Genomic DNA, 14,934 nt, shown 5'->3' with positions numbered 1-14,934 from the left:
AGCATAAGTAACTACAAGTCTTTTGTCCATCATGTTGTATTTTTATATATGAACATTTTTTGTTTCTATATATTTAATTTTAGCAATTATTTCTTTGGTGATTTCTTCGTGTTTTCTGTTATTTCTCCTTTTACATTTTAAACACCAAGTCTTTCTAGAGTCCTCCTTTATATATAGTTACATTTCAGAGGTGATTTATTATTACTGTAGCAAGTTTCAAATCTTACTTTTCGATCAGAATAACATGATTTGGTTGTCCTTTTTCCCGAGTTTGCCAGAGTTGCCAACTTCTTTATATCTTTTTCCCAATATAAACAGCTCCAACAATTTTAATAATGGAAGCATGTTCTGTTACTGACTCCCACATGATATATTATAAATAGTTTTTTTCTGATTTCATTTTTAGGTAGGGGTTTATGGCCTGTATTTTTCATTTTATGACATCCTTATTTACTTTTCCTTCTTTTTGTTAAGGAGGGAGGGTTAGTATCAGTGACATAAGAGAAGTTCTAGAAAACACTGGATTCACACTTGAAGAAAAAGAAATCAAGAATCTGCAGGCCACCCTACCAGTTGCTGGTAAGCATTTAAGACACTTTCAATCTATAGCTAAAGCGAGGAAAGACATGGTGGGGACGGAAAACTGGGGACAGAGAAACAATTTAAAACAGTGCTGATGAGACATGAATTGGGCCTTACCTAGGGAACCATCCTGGCCATAAATGGGGAAAACTGATGTGACGTGGTGGAGAAAGGGAGAGAGGTATTAAAAGTGTGAGCCAAAGATTTATAGCTTATATAATTGCCAGAAAGCAATGAAAAAGGGATCAGCGGGGAGACCATAGAGAGAGCAAAATGAAGAGAAAATGTGTTTAGGACATGGTTGAATTAAGGTCCTTAGAGGACACTCAGTATCAGACTATGAAAATGCATTCCCTAATCATAATGTTAATACTAATTTTAAAGATTTATTTATTTATTTGAAAGAGTGGGGACAGAGGAGAGACAGATCTTCCAGCTGCTGTTTCACTCCCCGGATGGCTGCAACATCCAGGGCAGGGCTGGGCCAAAATGAGAAGCCAGGAGCCCCATCTGTCCCGCTGTGGGCGGCAGGGTTTCAAGTACCTGAACCATCATCTGATGCTTCCCATGTCCATTAACAGAGAGCTGGATCTGAAGCAGAGTAACAGGGAATTCAGCCAGCACTCTGATATGGGATGCAGGTGTCCCAGGTGGCAGCTTAACCCCCTGTGCCACAATGCCAGGCTCTATGTGATTAATCTTTAGAAAGGTGTCTTCATGCCCGGTGCTGTGGTGTAGCAGATAAAGTTGTCACCTGCAGTGCCAGCATCCCCTGTGGGTGCCAGTTTGAGTCTCAGCTGCTCCATTTTTTCCAGATTTATTTATTTACTTGAAAGTTAAATTTACACATAGAGAGAAGGAGAGGCAGAGAGAGAGAGAGAGCAAGAGAGAGGAGAGAGGTCTTCCATCTGCTGGTTCACTCCTCAGATGGCCACAATGGCTGGAGCTGCGCCGATCTGAAGCCAGGAGCCAGGAGCTTCTTCCAGGTCTCCCACACGAGTGCAAGGGCCCAAGGACTTGGGCATCTTCTACTGCTTTCCCAGGCCACAGCAGAGAGCTGGATTGGAAATGGAGCAGCCAGGGCTGGAACCAGCATCCATATGGGATGCCAGCACTGCAAGCGGCAGCTTTACCCACTATGCCACAGTGCCGGCCCCAGCTGCTCCACTTCTGATCCAGCTCTCTGCTAGTGCCTGGGAAAGCAACAGAAGATGGACCAAGTCCCTGGGCTCTTGCACCTGCACGTGAGACCTGGAAGAAGCTCCTGGCTCCTGGCTTCAGATTGGTCCAGCTCTGGCTGTTGTTGCTGCCAGCTGAGCAGTGAATCAGCAGATGGAAAATCTCGCGCTCTCTCTCTCTCTCTCTCTCTGCCTTTCTGTAACTCTGCCCTTCAAGTAAATAATAAATCTTTTTAAAAGAAATAAAAAAGAAAGGTGGCTGGCGCCGCGGCTCAATAGGCTAATCCTCCACCTGCGGCGCTGGCACACCGGGTTCTAGTCCCGGTCAGGGCACCAGATTCTGTCCCGGTTGCCCCTCTTCCAGTCCAGCTCTCTGCTGTGGCCAGGGAGTGCAGTGGAGGATGGCCCAGGTGCTTGGGCCCTGCACCCCATGGGAGACCAGGAGAAGCACCTGGCTCCTGCCTTCGGATCAGCGCGGTACGCCAGCCGCGGCAGCCATTGGAGAGTGAACCAACGGCAAAGGAAGACCTTTCTCTCTGTCTCTCTCTCTCACTGTCCACTCTGCCTGTCAAAAAAAAAAAAAAGAAAGAAAGAAAGAAAGAAAGGTAACTTCAACCCCTAAGAAAAACCAGCAGGGTTAAAATAGAACCTCAAAGGGTCCCTGAAGCTACAGGGATACCAAAAAAATGCAATAAAGGAATATTTGAGAGATGAAAAGTGGAATCAAAGAGTAGGATATAGAAGAAAAATAACAGGAAACAGGGAAGGGTAAGAGAAAATAAAAGGAAGAGGGGAGGACACTTGGCACAGCAGTTAAGTCACCTTAGGGTGCTAACATCCCATATTGGAGTGCCTCCTTGGAGTCCTAGCTCCTCCACTTCTGGTCCAGTTTCATATTAATGCACACTCTGGAAGAGGTGATAGTTCCTGCCACCCACATGGGAGACCTGAATTGAGTTTCCTGTTCCTGGCTTCAGCCTGGTCCAGCCCTGGCTGTTGCAGCCATTTGGGGAGTGAACTAGTAGATATGGCAATCAGAGGACCTCTCTCTCTCTCTCTCTCTCACCATTGCGACCAACTGAGGAGTGAGTCAGCAGATGGACAATCTCTCTCTCCCCCCCCCTTTCTGTAACTCTGCCTTTCAAATAAATAAATCTTTTTTTAAAAAATATTTTAGTTGTATAAATAGGATCAAGTGCCTGGTAATAATAATAGATAGAATTAAAAAGGAGAGAATGTCCCAACATGGGAAGCATCCACACAGCAGACTCATAGAATGACAATTGCTTTAAGTAACACTCTGACCTCAGAATCAGCCCTTAAGGCTTCCTGGTCTGGCTGAAATGCCCACAAAAGCATTGAGGTATGGAAAGCCAAGACACTGTGGCAAAAAAAAAAAAAAAAAAAAAAAAAAAAAAAATGTTCTACGTGAAGGATCTCTATGAGTGAGACCACAATGTAAAAAAGTGGCCATCAAAGAAGGATGGACTTTTCTCTGAAGGGAGGAGAGAATTTTCACTTTGCTTATGGCCTTGTCCAAATACTGACAGAGTTTATGGACTCAAAAGGCTTCTATAGTCATGGCAGCTCATGTAAAGAGCCTCAGGTGGCACTGACATCATACATAAGAGTGTTAATTGTTAATTTAGCAACAGAAGTCACTGTGCACTAACTTTCCAATCAGGACCCCTGTGCTCAATGAGTTTTATTATGAGTGTTAACTGTAAAACTTGTTTGTGTGTGTGTATGTGTGCAAATTGTTGAAATCTTTACTTAGTATAGAGTTGGTCTTCTGTGTATAAAGCTAATTGAAAATGAATCTTAATGGAGATGGGACTGGCAAGGGGAGAGGGAGGAAGGGGAGGGGTGGGAGTGTGGGTGGGAAGCAGGTATGGTGGGAAGAATCACTATATGCCTAAAGTTGTGCTTATGAAATTTATATTCCTGAAAAATAAATTTTAAAAAAGACTTTAAACAGCTAACAGCTTATGAAATAAAGAAGTTATAGTTATATATGAATAAACATATACTTAAAGCTTAAATCTTTCCTCTGTTATATATTCCTATATATTTAAAAATAATTTAAAAAATCTAGAATAAAACATAAAATTACTGTAATCCCATATACATTTTAAGAATTTTATATAACTTTTTAAGTCTCAGTATCTTAATCTCTAAATTCTGAATTTCCTTACAGAAAATAAAAAGGTCGACCTGAATGTGTTGATGGATGCAGCAAACACTTTTACAGGTGATTGTGAGTTTCTGTAAATTTTACAAAATTGAGATCTTAATCTTTGTAGAGAATTACCTTTTTAAAGCAGCTTACCCCTTTCATCAATCAATTATTAGTTCCCCCTGCTCTTTTACCTGTTGATCATTTTGTCTTATTGATAAGAGTTAGACTATTAGATATTTAGGAAGCATACAACACTCTCATGAAGTATTAACTGATTCAATATATGGGTCAGTAATGTGTTTTTTTGACTGTTTATAAACCAAAGTGTAACTGAACACTGCATATTGCAGTAGAAAGTCTTTGCATCAGGAAATATAGTCACTATGAATAGTCGATCCCATAATTCAGGCCATGAAGTAGTAACAGAGATATTATATGCAGATGGAATTATGTAGATTCTATACACCATCTGTCTTAGTCAACTCAGGCTTCTATAACAAAATCCCACAGACTGGGTAATTTGTAAACAGTAGAAATTTATTTCTCATCACTCTAGAAGCTGGGAAGTCCAACATCAAGGCACCGCATGCTTGGTGTCTGATGAGAAGTGCTGTTTGCTTAGAAGTGATGCCCCAAATACTGAGTCCCCACATTGGTGGAAGGCATAAAGGAAAAAAAGAGCCAATTGCTATATTGCCTGAGTCCTGGTCATAAGGGAGGAGACCCATGACCTCATCACCTCTTAACGGTGCCACTTCTTTTTTTTTCCCCCAAAGATTTATTTATTTATTTAAAAGTCAGATTTACAGAGAGAGAAGGAGAGGCAGAGAAAGCAAGAGGTCTTCCATCCACTGGTTCATACCCCAGTTGGCCACAACAGCCAGAGCTGCACTGATCTGAAGCCAGGAGCCAGGAGCTTCTTCCAGGTCTCCCATATGGGTGCAGAGGCTCAAGGACATGGGCCATCTTACTCTGCTTTCCCAGGCCATAGCAGAGAGCTGGATGGAAGTGGAGTAGCTGGTACTCGAACCGGCGCCCATATGGGATGCTGGCGCTGCAGGCAGCGGCTTTACCCACTACACCACAGCGCCAGCCCCAGTGGTGCCACTTCTTAATGCCACTGCACTGGAGGTTAAGTTTCAATGTGGCCGGTGCCGCGGCTCACTAGGCTAATCCTCCACCTTGCGGTGCTGGCACACCGGGTTCTAGTCCCAGTTGGGGCACCGGATTCTGTCCCGGTTGCCCCTCTTCCAGGCCAGCTCTCTGCTGTGGCCAGGGAGTGCAGTGGAGGATGGCCCAAGTCCTTGGGTCCTGCACCCCATGGGAGACCAGGAGAAGCACCTGGCTCCTGCCATTGGATCAGCACGGTGCACCGGCCATAGCACGCCGGCCGCGGTGGCCATTGGAGGGTGAACCAATGGCAAAGGAAGACACCTTTCTCTCTCTCTCTCTCTCTCTCTCTCACTGTCCACTCTGCCTGTCAAAAATTTTTTTAAAAAAATGTTTCAATGTGAATTTTGAAGAGGATTCAAACATTCAAACCCTAACACTATCATAGGTCTTTCAGGAATTATACAGTCCCCATGTCACTCTTTACAATTACATTGACCCATACATGTAATAGAAGTGTTATTGTCTTATTTAGATTCAAGAACGCTTTCAGATCCTGAATTTCAGAATAACTCTATGTAAGTGAAGTTGGCTCATGTATTTATACTTTGTTCTGCAGTTATAGGTAGCGCTGTTCTGGATGCTGTTTTTCATAATTTTCAGTAATTAAATGTTATTGTTGTCAACTGAAACAATTTTCATCTACTCATAGGAAAAAAGGTTGAAACCAGTGACTTAACAAATGTGCTGGGAAACATGGGAATCAGGCTCACTGAAAAAGAACAGTCGATGCTGTTAAAAACTCTGCCAATCAGCCGTGAGTATTTAGCCACTAGCATGGCACCCAGGGAAACTGTGTGGAATTCTGGGTAAGGACTGTGGGAAATACCCTCAGAAAAGCATGGTTCTTGAATTAAAAAAAAAAAAAAAATCCTGTCCTTTTCACTTGTGTTTTAATTTAGAAGTGAGAAACTTTTAAATGAAAGTCTTCTCTTTTTGCATTCAGATACTTGGATCTCACTGAGTATTTAAACAACTACACAGATTCTTCTGTTGTCCCCAATGCGTCCCAGTCCTCAGTCCATGCACTAGTAGCCCTCATATCTCACCACAATACAGCAACCAAAAGACAAACAACTGAGAGCAGGGGTCCTTCAGGATCCCATGCTTACACCATCCGTATCCATTCTGATCAGTCAGTGACACAACCAGTCAACCACTCAAGTCCTCCTCCTGGACACTTGCATACTTGCCCCAAAGGCCCTAGAGGCCAGCCTGTACTATCACAAAAACATTCTCCCAGCCCCCATAGTTCTTGTTCCACACCACTCGGGATTGTGGTGTCCCTAGAGGCGGAAGTAGCATCACGGGCAGCGAATGTTCAATCCTTGTCAGGATTTTCCCCACATACACCTAAGGCTGTGGCCACTCATTTTGTCTAGCATTCCTCCCAGAGTGCTCTTTCAGGAGACCAGTTGTGAGAAGTACAGCCTCCTTAGGGCTTTGATTCTGAGAACGCAGGAAGAGATATGCACAAGCTGTAATGTACTTGAGACACATGCCAGACATTGGGAGTTCTTTCTTTAAGTTTTATTTGTTTGTTTATTTAAATATTTTATTTAAAAGGCAGGGCAACAGAAAGATAGGCAGAGACAGAGAAGGAGTTTCCATCTGCTGATTCATTCCCCAAAAGTCTGCAACAGCCAGGCTGGGTCAAGCCAAAACCAGGAGGCTAGAAATCGATCCAGGTCTCCTACAGGGGTGGCAGGGACCCAAGCACTCAAGCCATCACCTGCTGCCTCCCGTCGTGCACATTAGCAGGAAGCTGAGATGGAAGCAAAGCCAGAACGCAAGCCCAGGTGCGCGGATATGGGATGCAGGTGTCCCAGGCAACAGCCTCACTGCACACCTGCCCCACTGAGTGCTCTTTCCACACTGCAGACATCCCTGGCACAGGGTGTTGGCCTCCCGGAATGACAGAGTCCACTAGGATGGAGGGGCTAGCAGATGCTCCCTGTTCTCTGTTCCAGTTATTTCACCTCTATTTGTGGAAAGAATTTGTTTAGAGAAATTTTTTAATTTTTATTTAAATGTTTATTTTTATTCTGTTCATGTTGGTAACTTTTTAATATTATCCCTTTATTAGGTCTACTTTTTATATTAAACATATAGGAATGCTTCATATACCCAGGGCATAGGCAGGGAAAAGAGGGAAAGGCAAAGGGGTCAAAGTAAAATAAAAGGCAACCAACAAGAAAGCAAAGCAAAACAAAGAAGCATGTATGTGTGTTTTTGTGGGGAACATCAACCAATGCCAGGTGTTCCAACTAGGGGGTACATTGACCATATTGAAAGCAGTACTAATATTTACTTATTATTTGAGGATAGAACAGAATAAATTTCTAGGTGAATGATATAAATGTTTCATAAAGTTGAACAGTTTCTTGTTCTTTTTTCTGATTCAATGTTACTGTATCTTACAGAAGACGGAAAAGTGTATCAGAAAAGATTACTGGATAGTATAAAGCCTCTCCAAGGTAAGACTAATTAGAACAGCAGCTAAAATTTATTATGTTTTGCATTTGCTTTTTAAAATTTCTCACTTATTAAAATCTTGCTATCCCATTGTTCCTCTAGTTTTCTGATTCTGAATTGATGCCTCACAATCTTCCATTCTTTGGGGGGGTTACTGTATTTGAGGAAGTCATCGTTAACTACGCCTCTATAGCAAGTTTCAAATTCTACTTTTATATAGGTTGGTTGGCTTTATTACAATTCATCAGATGTGGCCGGCGCCGTGGCTCAGTAGGCTAATCCTCCGCCTTGCGGCGCCGGCACACCGGGTTCTAGTCCCGGTTGGGGCACCGGATTCTGTCCCAGTTGCCCCTCTTCCAGTCCAGCTCTCTGCTGTGGCCAGGGAGTGCAGTGGAGGATGGCCCAAGTCCTTGGGCCCTGCACCCCATGGGAGACCAGGAGAAGCACCTGGCTCCTGCCATCGGATCAGCGTGGTGCGCTGGCTGCAGCGCGCCGGCCGCAGCGGCCATTGGAGGGTGAACCAATGGCAAAGGAAGACCTTTCTCTCTCTCTCTCTCTCTCTCTCTCTCTCTCACTGTCCACTCTGCCTGTCAAAAAAAAATTCATCAGATGTGTCTACTTCTTTTTTATCCATGATTACTTCAATTGGAAATTATAGCTCAATGTTGAGTGAGCTTCTCTCTCAACTCTCCACACTGTGTGGGTCACTTAAATGGCTAGTATGTTTCACTCACCACTTAGAGTGACACATGCTCCCCAAGCTAGCATCTTCCACTTCTTGGAATTACTTGCATTTCTTGTTTCCACCTTCTTATTTCCTAAGGGAAAAAAGCCCATGTCAGTAACCTGGAGACCCTTATGGAGAGCATGGAAATTGAACTTGAGAAGGAGGAGTATAAGGAACTACTGAACCATCTGCCAGTTGATGGTAAGTATTGCAGATACCGCTGTACCAAGGAACAAGTTTAGGTCCCCTGAAAGTGTTTTTCTGAAATTATTTTTTAATCTCTTTGAAAACTTATGTACTATTTCAAGAACACATGAAAACAGAGAGCAACGTGACAAATGCTGTGTGCCTGGTAAGCACAGCCAACAAATGTTATCATTTTGCCATATTTGCTTCACACATCTTTCTTTCTCCCTTCCTTCCTTCCCATGTATACCTTTTATTTTTAGTTAGGATGATGTTTCAATAATAACTCAGATCAATTTAGCTGGACAAAACTGTCAAACAGTCAAAGCTGACATAATTCATTATGAAGAAACTGCTTAGGGATAAGCCCAGGTTAAGATTTGCCTCATTAGAGCTTTCTTGGGTTCAATCCCTGAGCCAGTAGGTTCCACATTTAAAACCTGATAAAGGAGAGGTTGTTTGCAAAGTAGTTAAGATACCTCTTGGGAAACATATCAGAGTTCTTGGGTTTGAGTTCTGCGTCTGCATCATCCAATTCCAGCTTCCTGCTGGTGCGCACCCTAAGAGGTAGCAACTGATGGTCCAAGTAATGAGGTCCCTGCCAACCACATGGGAGACCCAGATTCAGTCCCAGGCTCCTGACTTTGGCCTGACCCAGTCCCAGCTGATGTAGACATTTGGGGAGTGAGCCAGCAGATGGAAGATTTTTCTCTATTTCTCTCCGTTTGTGTGTGGGGTGGGTGTGTGTGTGGGGGGGGTCCCTTTCCCTCCCTGCCTTAAAAATAAATTTTTATATTTATTTTTTATTTTTTATTTATTTTAAAGAGAGAGGGAGAGACAGGGATAGAGAAATCTATCCACTGGTTCACTCCCCAAATGGCCGCAACAGCCAGGGCTGGGCCAGGCCAAAGTCAAAAGCCAGGAGCTTCATCTGGGTCTCCCACATGGGTTCAGGGGCCCAAAGACTGGGGTCATCTTCCTCTGCTGTCCCAGGTGCATTAGCTGGGAGCTGAATCTGAAGTGGAGCAGTCAGAACTCAAACATGCACCCATATGGGATGACAGGCAGAGTGGACAGTGAGAGAGAGAGAGAGAGAGAGAGAGAGAAAGGTCTTCCTTTGCAGCTTAATCTGCTACACAACAATGCTGGCTCCCTGAAATAAATTTTTTAAATAGATGCAAATCTAATGAAAATCATACTTCTATCTGAGAGCCAGATATCACATCTCTCAGGTAGAGCCAGTATGTGCCAACTTAAAATAAATAAATAGTTCTCTTCTAACTCAAGGTTTCTACTATCAACTAGTGACTGGCAGGCATAACTAAAGTTAAGTCACTGCTAAAGCAAACCTCTTCCATGCTATCCCTATCTGTAGCCGACACTAGAAAAAATTTTGGCCTAGCTTATAATTTCGAACCTCACTTTCCTGAGTTTAAGAATGTTGAGAATTATTTATAATTTTATATGGCCCCTGTTTTTATCATAAAAAAAATCGCCACAAATTATTTTTTAACTGTGATATTTCCCCCTACATACTCATGTTAGCTAGAAGTTCTCAAAAATGCTTCCAACTGCAGGGACTGGCATTGTGGCACAGTGAGTTAAGCCACCACTTGTGATACCAGCATCCCATATCAGCACTGGTTTGAGTCCCAGCCACTCTGCTTCTGTCTCAGCTTCCTGCTGATGCACCTAGGAAGACAACTGAAAACAATCCAAGTGCTTGCTCTCCTGCCACCCATAGAAAGACCAGAACAGAGATGCTGTCTTGTGGCTTCAGCCTGGCACAGTCCTGGCTGTTGAGACCATTTGGGAAGTGAACCAGCAGATGGAAAATCATAGCTCTCTCTCTCTCTTACACACACACACACACAGGCTTTCAAACAAATAATTAAATATTTTTTTAAAATGTTTGCAACTAATAAAGGTATTGTTACCAATGAGATTTTTTTTTTTATTTTAAAAATTTTTTAAAAATTACTGAATATTTTTTTCTACTCCAACAGGGTGACTCTTTCTGTGTCACTGGAATTCACTTATTTGTTTGGCTGGCACAAGCTCTACATACAAACACTGAACAAAGTGGACAATTAATATCTGGTAGTGACAAAAGAATTAAAGCATGATCCCTGCTGTCAAAGAGTTTATAGTCTTGAGGGGTAGGGGAAGAAACATAAGCAAAATTTATAGAGAGAGATGAGATGGCATGCTGTTAAGGTTCCAGGATTAGCTGCTTATGTAAATAAATGACTTCCAGGTTTAAAATTCAAGTATGTCAGTGGACAAATACTCCCCTTATGAGTTTGAAGGAGGAGGCCTACTAGAAGGCACTACTGTTAAACTTGCTTCATAGCAGTGTTGAGTCATTTGATACTTTATACACAGTAGAAGTAGAAGTAGTTAAATGGAAGTTGACTTTGAATTTATGTCTTTATCTCTTTCTAGCTTATGTTTCTTTTTTATTTTTAGTTAAAAGAGTTTCCAGAGAAAATCATGAAAAATAGCTGAATTCCATCCCTTTACATTGTAACTTAAATTTTTCATATCATTTTCCTAAGTGTGTATCTGAATTGTCTTTTCCTACAGAGAATGAACTGGTTGATTTGAATGTGGTGATGGATGAAGCAAAAACATTCACAGGTGAGAAAGAAATTTTGGTAAAAAGGACAATCATTAACCAAGACCTTAATGCTTCATAGAAAAAACATTAGGATACTTTACAGTCATTTTCCCCCTTCAAGTTATTGATGACATACTAAATTGCCATTCATGCTTAGTAGTTAGTAGTTATACTTAGTAGTTAAATGTTTGTTTCATAATCTTACTGTTTGATTTGGGATTTTTCCTGTGTAGACCTATCTTGAGTTTTTAACAATTGTATTTTTCACATACCATTATTTAGGCCATCATGACATTAGCCAAAACCATTTAAGATGAAGCTTTTGTAGTATGGTCATTAAAATATTGTTTCTTGGCCGGCGCCGCAGCTCACTAGGCTAATCCTCCGCCTAGCGGCACCGGCACACCAGGTTCTAGTCCCGGTCGGGGTGCCGGATTCTGTCCCGGTTGCCCCTCTTCCAGGCCAGCTCTCTGCTGTGGCCAGGGAGTGCAGTGGAGGATGGCCCAAGTACTTGGGCCCTGCACCCCATGGGAGACCAGGAGAAGCACCTGGCTCCTGCCATCGGATCAGCGCAGTGCGCCAGCCGCAGCGCGCCGGCCGCGGCAGCCATTGGAGGGTGAACCAATGGCAAAAGGAAGACCTTTCTCTCTGTCTCTCTCTCTCACTGTCCACTCTGCCTGTCAAAATATATATATATATATATATATATATATATTGTTTCTTTTCCAAAGACCCCATAATTCAGGTAATATGATGGTATTTGAATTGCACCTGAATTATATGAACTTTTCTTTCTCATGAATTAAAAGTATAATTTCTTCTTCTGACTTAGATTACACATCCACATGTCCCTTAAATCTGTGCAGTTTTAGTCTTCTAATTAAAGATAATGCCACATAGGTCATTATTTTCATAATCATTGTTCCTGATATTCTTACATATTACCAATTCCCATCTTTCCAAAGGAGACAAGATTGATGTCAGTAACCTGGACAATGTGCTGAGGGAAATGGGGCTGGTACTCACTGCTGAAGAACACAAGGAACTGCTGAAGTCTATGTCCCTTTACCGTGAGTATTCAGTGATGTTTTGTTAATCTTCCCACCATTTTAACCTCTGTTCTGAATTACGTCTTATCTTACAGCTAGTGGGAAGGTACCCAAGAATAGATTGCTAAAAGGTGTGAAAGCCCTCAAAGGTGAGTAAGAAGCATGATGAAAAACAAGTATAAAATCCTTATGTTTAACATTTTCTTTTAAACATTCCAACTTTGCTTTCTGCCAATTTATTGATTCATTATTACTACTTATACCTTAGCATTCTTTCTTGGAACATAAATGTCACATTACTGTAGGAAGACTCTAACACTCTTTTCTGACTAGACTTACATAGATTGGTCGTTGTATCATCCATGAATCATTAGACCTGCCTACTTCCTCTTTATTAACCCATCACAGAAACAAAACAAAGTCCCCTGGATCAGTATTAGGGAAATATCCTATTTCCACTTTGCATACCTATTCTGTATAGATAAATATTCTTTTAATTTTGAGCTAGAAAATACTCTAAGAAACACAAAAAATACTACAAGGAAATTATTCTCTTGAAAAATGAATATAATGAAATGAAAGTCCCCCTAATCCAGTCCATAAAGGTAAACACTACTAACAATTCAGTTGTTACCTTTCTCACTTTTTTCCTACTTTAACAGACATCTGAATCTAGGGAAACACACTTACACAAATGTTATGAGACACTAGGGAGACACACACATGTAAGTTTCTTTGTGCTCTTGTGCTTTACCCTTCAATTGGGGTTTTTGATGGATGACTACAATTAGCATTTTTCACTTTTAAGCATAATCATTCATATTCCTATTTCATGCCCTTTACTCCAAAGGCCCACGGGTCAAAGTCAAGAAAGTTGAGTCTCTTTTGGAAAGCATGGGAATTCAAATCACAAATAAAGAACACAAGGAATTAATGACCCAACTATCGACTGATGGTGAGTATTACAGACATCACTATTCTCTAGAGGAATGTTTGAACAATTAGAATTGCTGAAAGCCATTTTGTTCATAGTGACATAAATATAAATAGGAAGACTGAATCCTAACTTATGAAGAAATCCCATCTTCAAAACACTTTTCAAAATGTGTGTAAGGGATTCCACTTGCAGGACCCAGCCATGCCTGGGAATGCCACACACCTAAGGGAGCTGGAAGGAAAATGAATTGAAGGGAAATTTAACAGAAAAATTAAGAAAACCAAAAGTAAAATGATGAAGAAGGTGACAATAGTTGCAAGACAAAGAACTAATACCCCTAAGGTACAAAAAGTCCTTGTACATTGCTGAAAGTTGACTTTCTCATGCTCAGAGACAATTCCATACTGTCTCCACTCAAATTTCTAGCATCTCTTCATCTCAACTGTCAGCTGATGACATCACCTCAGACTTCATAGAGAAAACACTTAGACAAGAATGTCCTCATTTTCCTACCTCCATTTCTTTCAACCTACCTATTGCTATGTCTATATGTCCTGCCTCTGTCTTGCTATAAAGGGAAAAGAATCTGTCTCTATCATGAACCAACCTTTCCACTTGTGCTTGACCCCACTTCCTCTTGCCTCTGCAAAGGCAACTCCTGCAATGCCCCTTTTTCTCCCCTGTGCCATCACTTCCTCCCTCTCCACCTATTTCCATTGACAGGCTGCTATGATTTTCCATGGTGCCAATCATCTGTTAGCTGCCAATCCATCTCTTAGTTCCTCTTCACAGGAGAGCTGTCTCAGAAAGTTGTCTTCATTCATTATCTCCATTTCACTTCCCATTCACTCCCCAGTTCTCCAATCAGGTTTTCATCCCCACCACACACTGAATCAGCTCTGAATAAGATCATCAATGACCCCCTTGCTAATATTCATAGTCAATTGTCTGTTTTTATTTTACTTGCATCATTTGACATAGTAACAACTCCCCTCTTTTTTAAGATTTATTTATTTATTTTAAAGTCAGAATTACACACAGAGAGAAAGAGATGGAGAGAGAGAGAGTCTTCCATCCACTGTTTCACTCCCCAGTTGACCACAACAGCTGGAGCTGCACCGATCCAAAGCCGGGACCTTCTTCCAGGTCTCCCACATGGGTGCAGGGGCCCAAGGACTTGGACCATCTTCCACTGCTTTCCCAGGCCTTAGCACAGAGCTGAATTGGAAGTGGAGCAGCTGGGACTTGAACAGGCGCCCTTATGGGATGCCGGCACTGCAAGAGGTGACTTTACCTGCTGTGCCACAGCACTGGCCCCCTACCCCTCTTTATTGAACCATTTTTTGCTAGACTTTTAAAAAATATTTTATTTATTTATTTTGAAATATAGAGTTACAGACAGACAGAGAGAGGTCTTCCATCTACTAGTTTACTTCCCAAATGGCCGCAGTCCTGGGCTGATCTGGAAACGAGGAGCCAGGAGCTTTTTCCAGGGCTCCCACATAGGTTCAGGGGCCCAAGCACTTGGGCCATCGTCTGCTGCTTTCCCAGGCCATAGCAGAGAGCTGGATTGGAAGAGGAGCAGGCGAGACTTAAAATGGTGCCCATATGGGATGCTGGTGCCACAGATGGAGGCTTTAGCCCGCTACACCACAGCACCAGCCCCACCCTAGACTTCTGAAGCCCTTTGCTTCTTCCTTCACTGACAGCTTCTCAGTTTCCCTTTCTGACTCTTCCTCCCCAACAAAATCTCTAAATAATGAAGTGCCCCAGCACTAGTCCCTTTGCTGCTTTTTTTATCTACACCTTCTTCCTAGGATATTACATCCAT

At 42.2% G+C, this 14,934-nt stretch overlaps 1 protein-coding gene across 30 annotated transcripts in view; it reads left to right on the top strand.

Moving 5' to 3' along the window:
• The window catches only part of EFCAB3 (EF-hand calcium binding domain 3), a 649,184-nt gene that overhangs the window by 584,727 nt on the left and 49,523 nt on the right, over positions 1-14,934 (top strand). For all 30 annotated transcript variants that reach the window (XM_070060541.1, XM_070060535.1, XM_070060528.1 and 27 more), the window contains 9 exons: positions 475-579; positions 3,958-4,011; positions 5,762-5,866; positions 7,533-7,586; positions 8,408-8,512; positions 11,084-11,137; positions 12,083-12,187; positions 12,262-12,315; positions 13,017-13,121. In XM_070060541.1, coding sequence (XP_069916642.1) covers positions 475-579; positions 3,958-4,011; positions 5,762-5,866; positions 7,533-7,586; positions 8,408-8,512; positions 11,084-11,137; positions 12,083-12,187; positions 12,262-12,315; positions 13,017-13,121 — 741 coding nt within the window. The remainder of the gene's footprint in view (positions 1-474; positions 580-3,957; positions 4,012-5,761; positions 5,867-7,532; positions 7,587-8,407; positions 8,513-11,083; positions 11,138-12,082; positions 12,188-12,261; positions 12,316-13,016; positions 13,122-14,934) is intronic.

The sequence above is a fragment of the Oryctolagus cuniculus genome, chromosome 17 (genome assembly GCF_964237555.1).
Source record: "Oryctolagus cuniculus chromosome 17, mOryCun1.1, whole genome shotgun sequence".
Classification (NCBI taxonomy): Eukaryota; Metazoa; Chordata; class Mammalia; order Lagomorpha; family Leporidae; genus Oryctolagus; species Oryctolagus cuniculus.
This window is presented reverse-complemented; position numbering and strand designations above follow the sequence as displayed.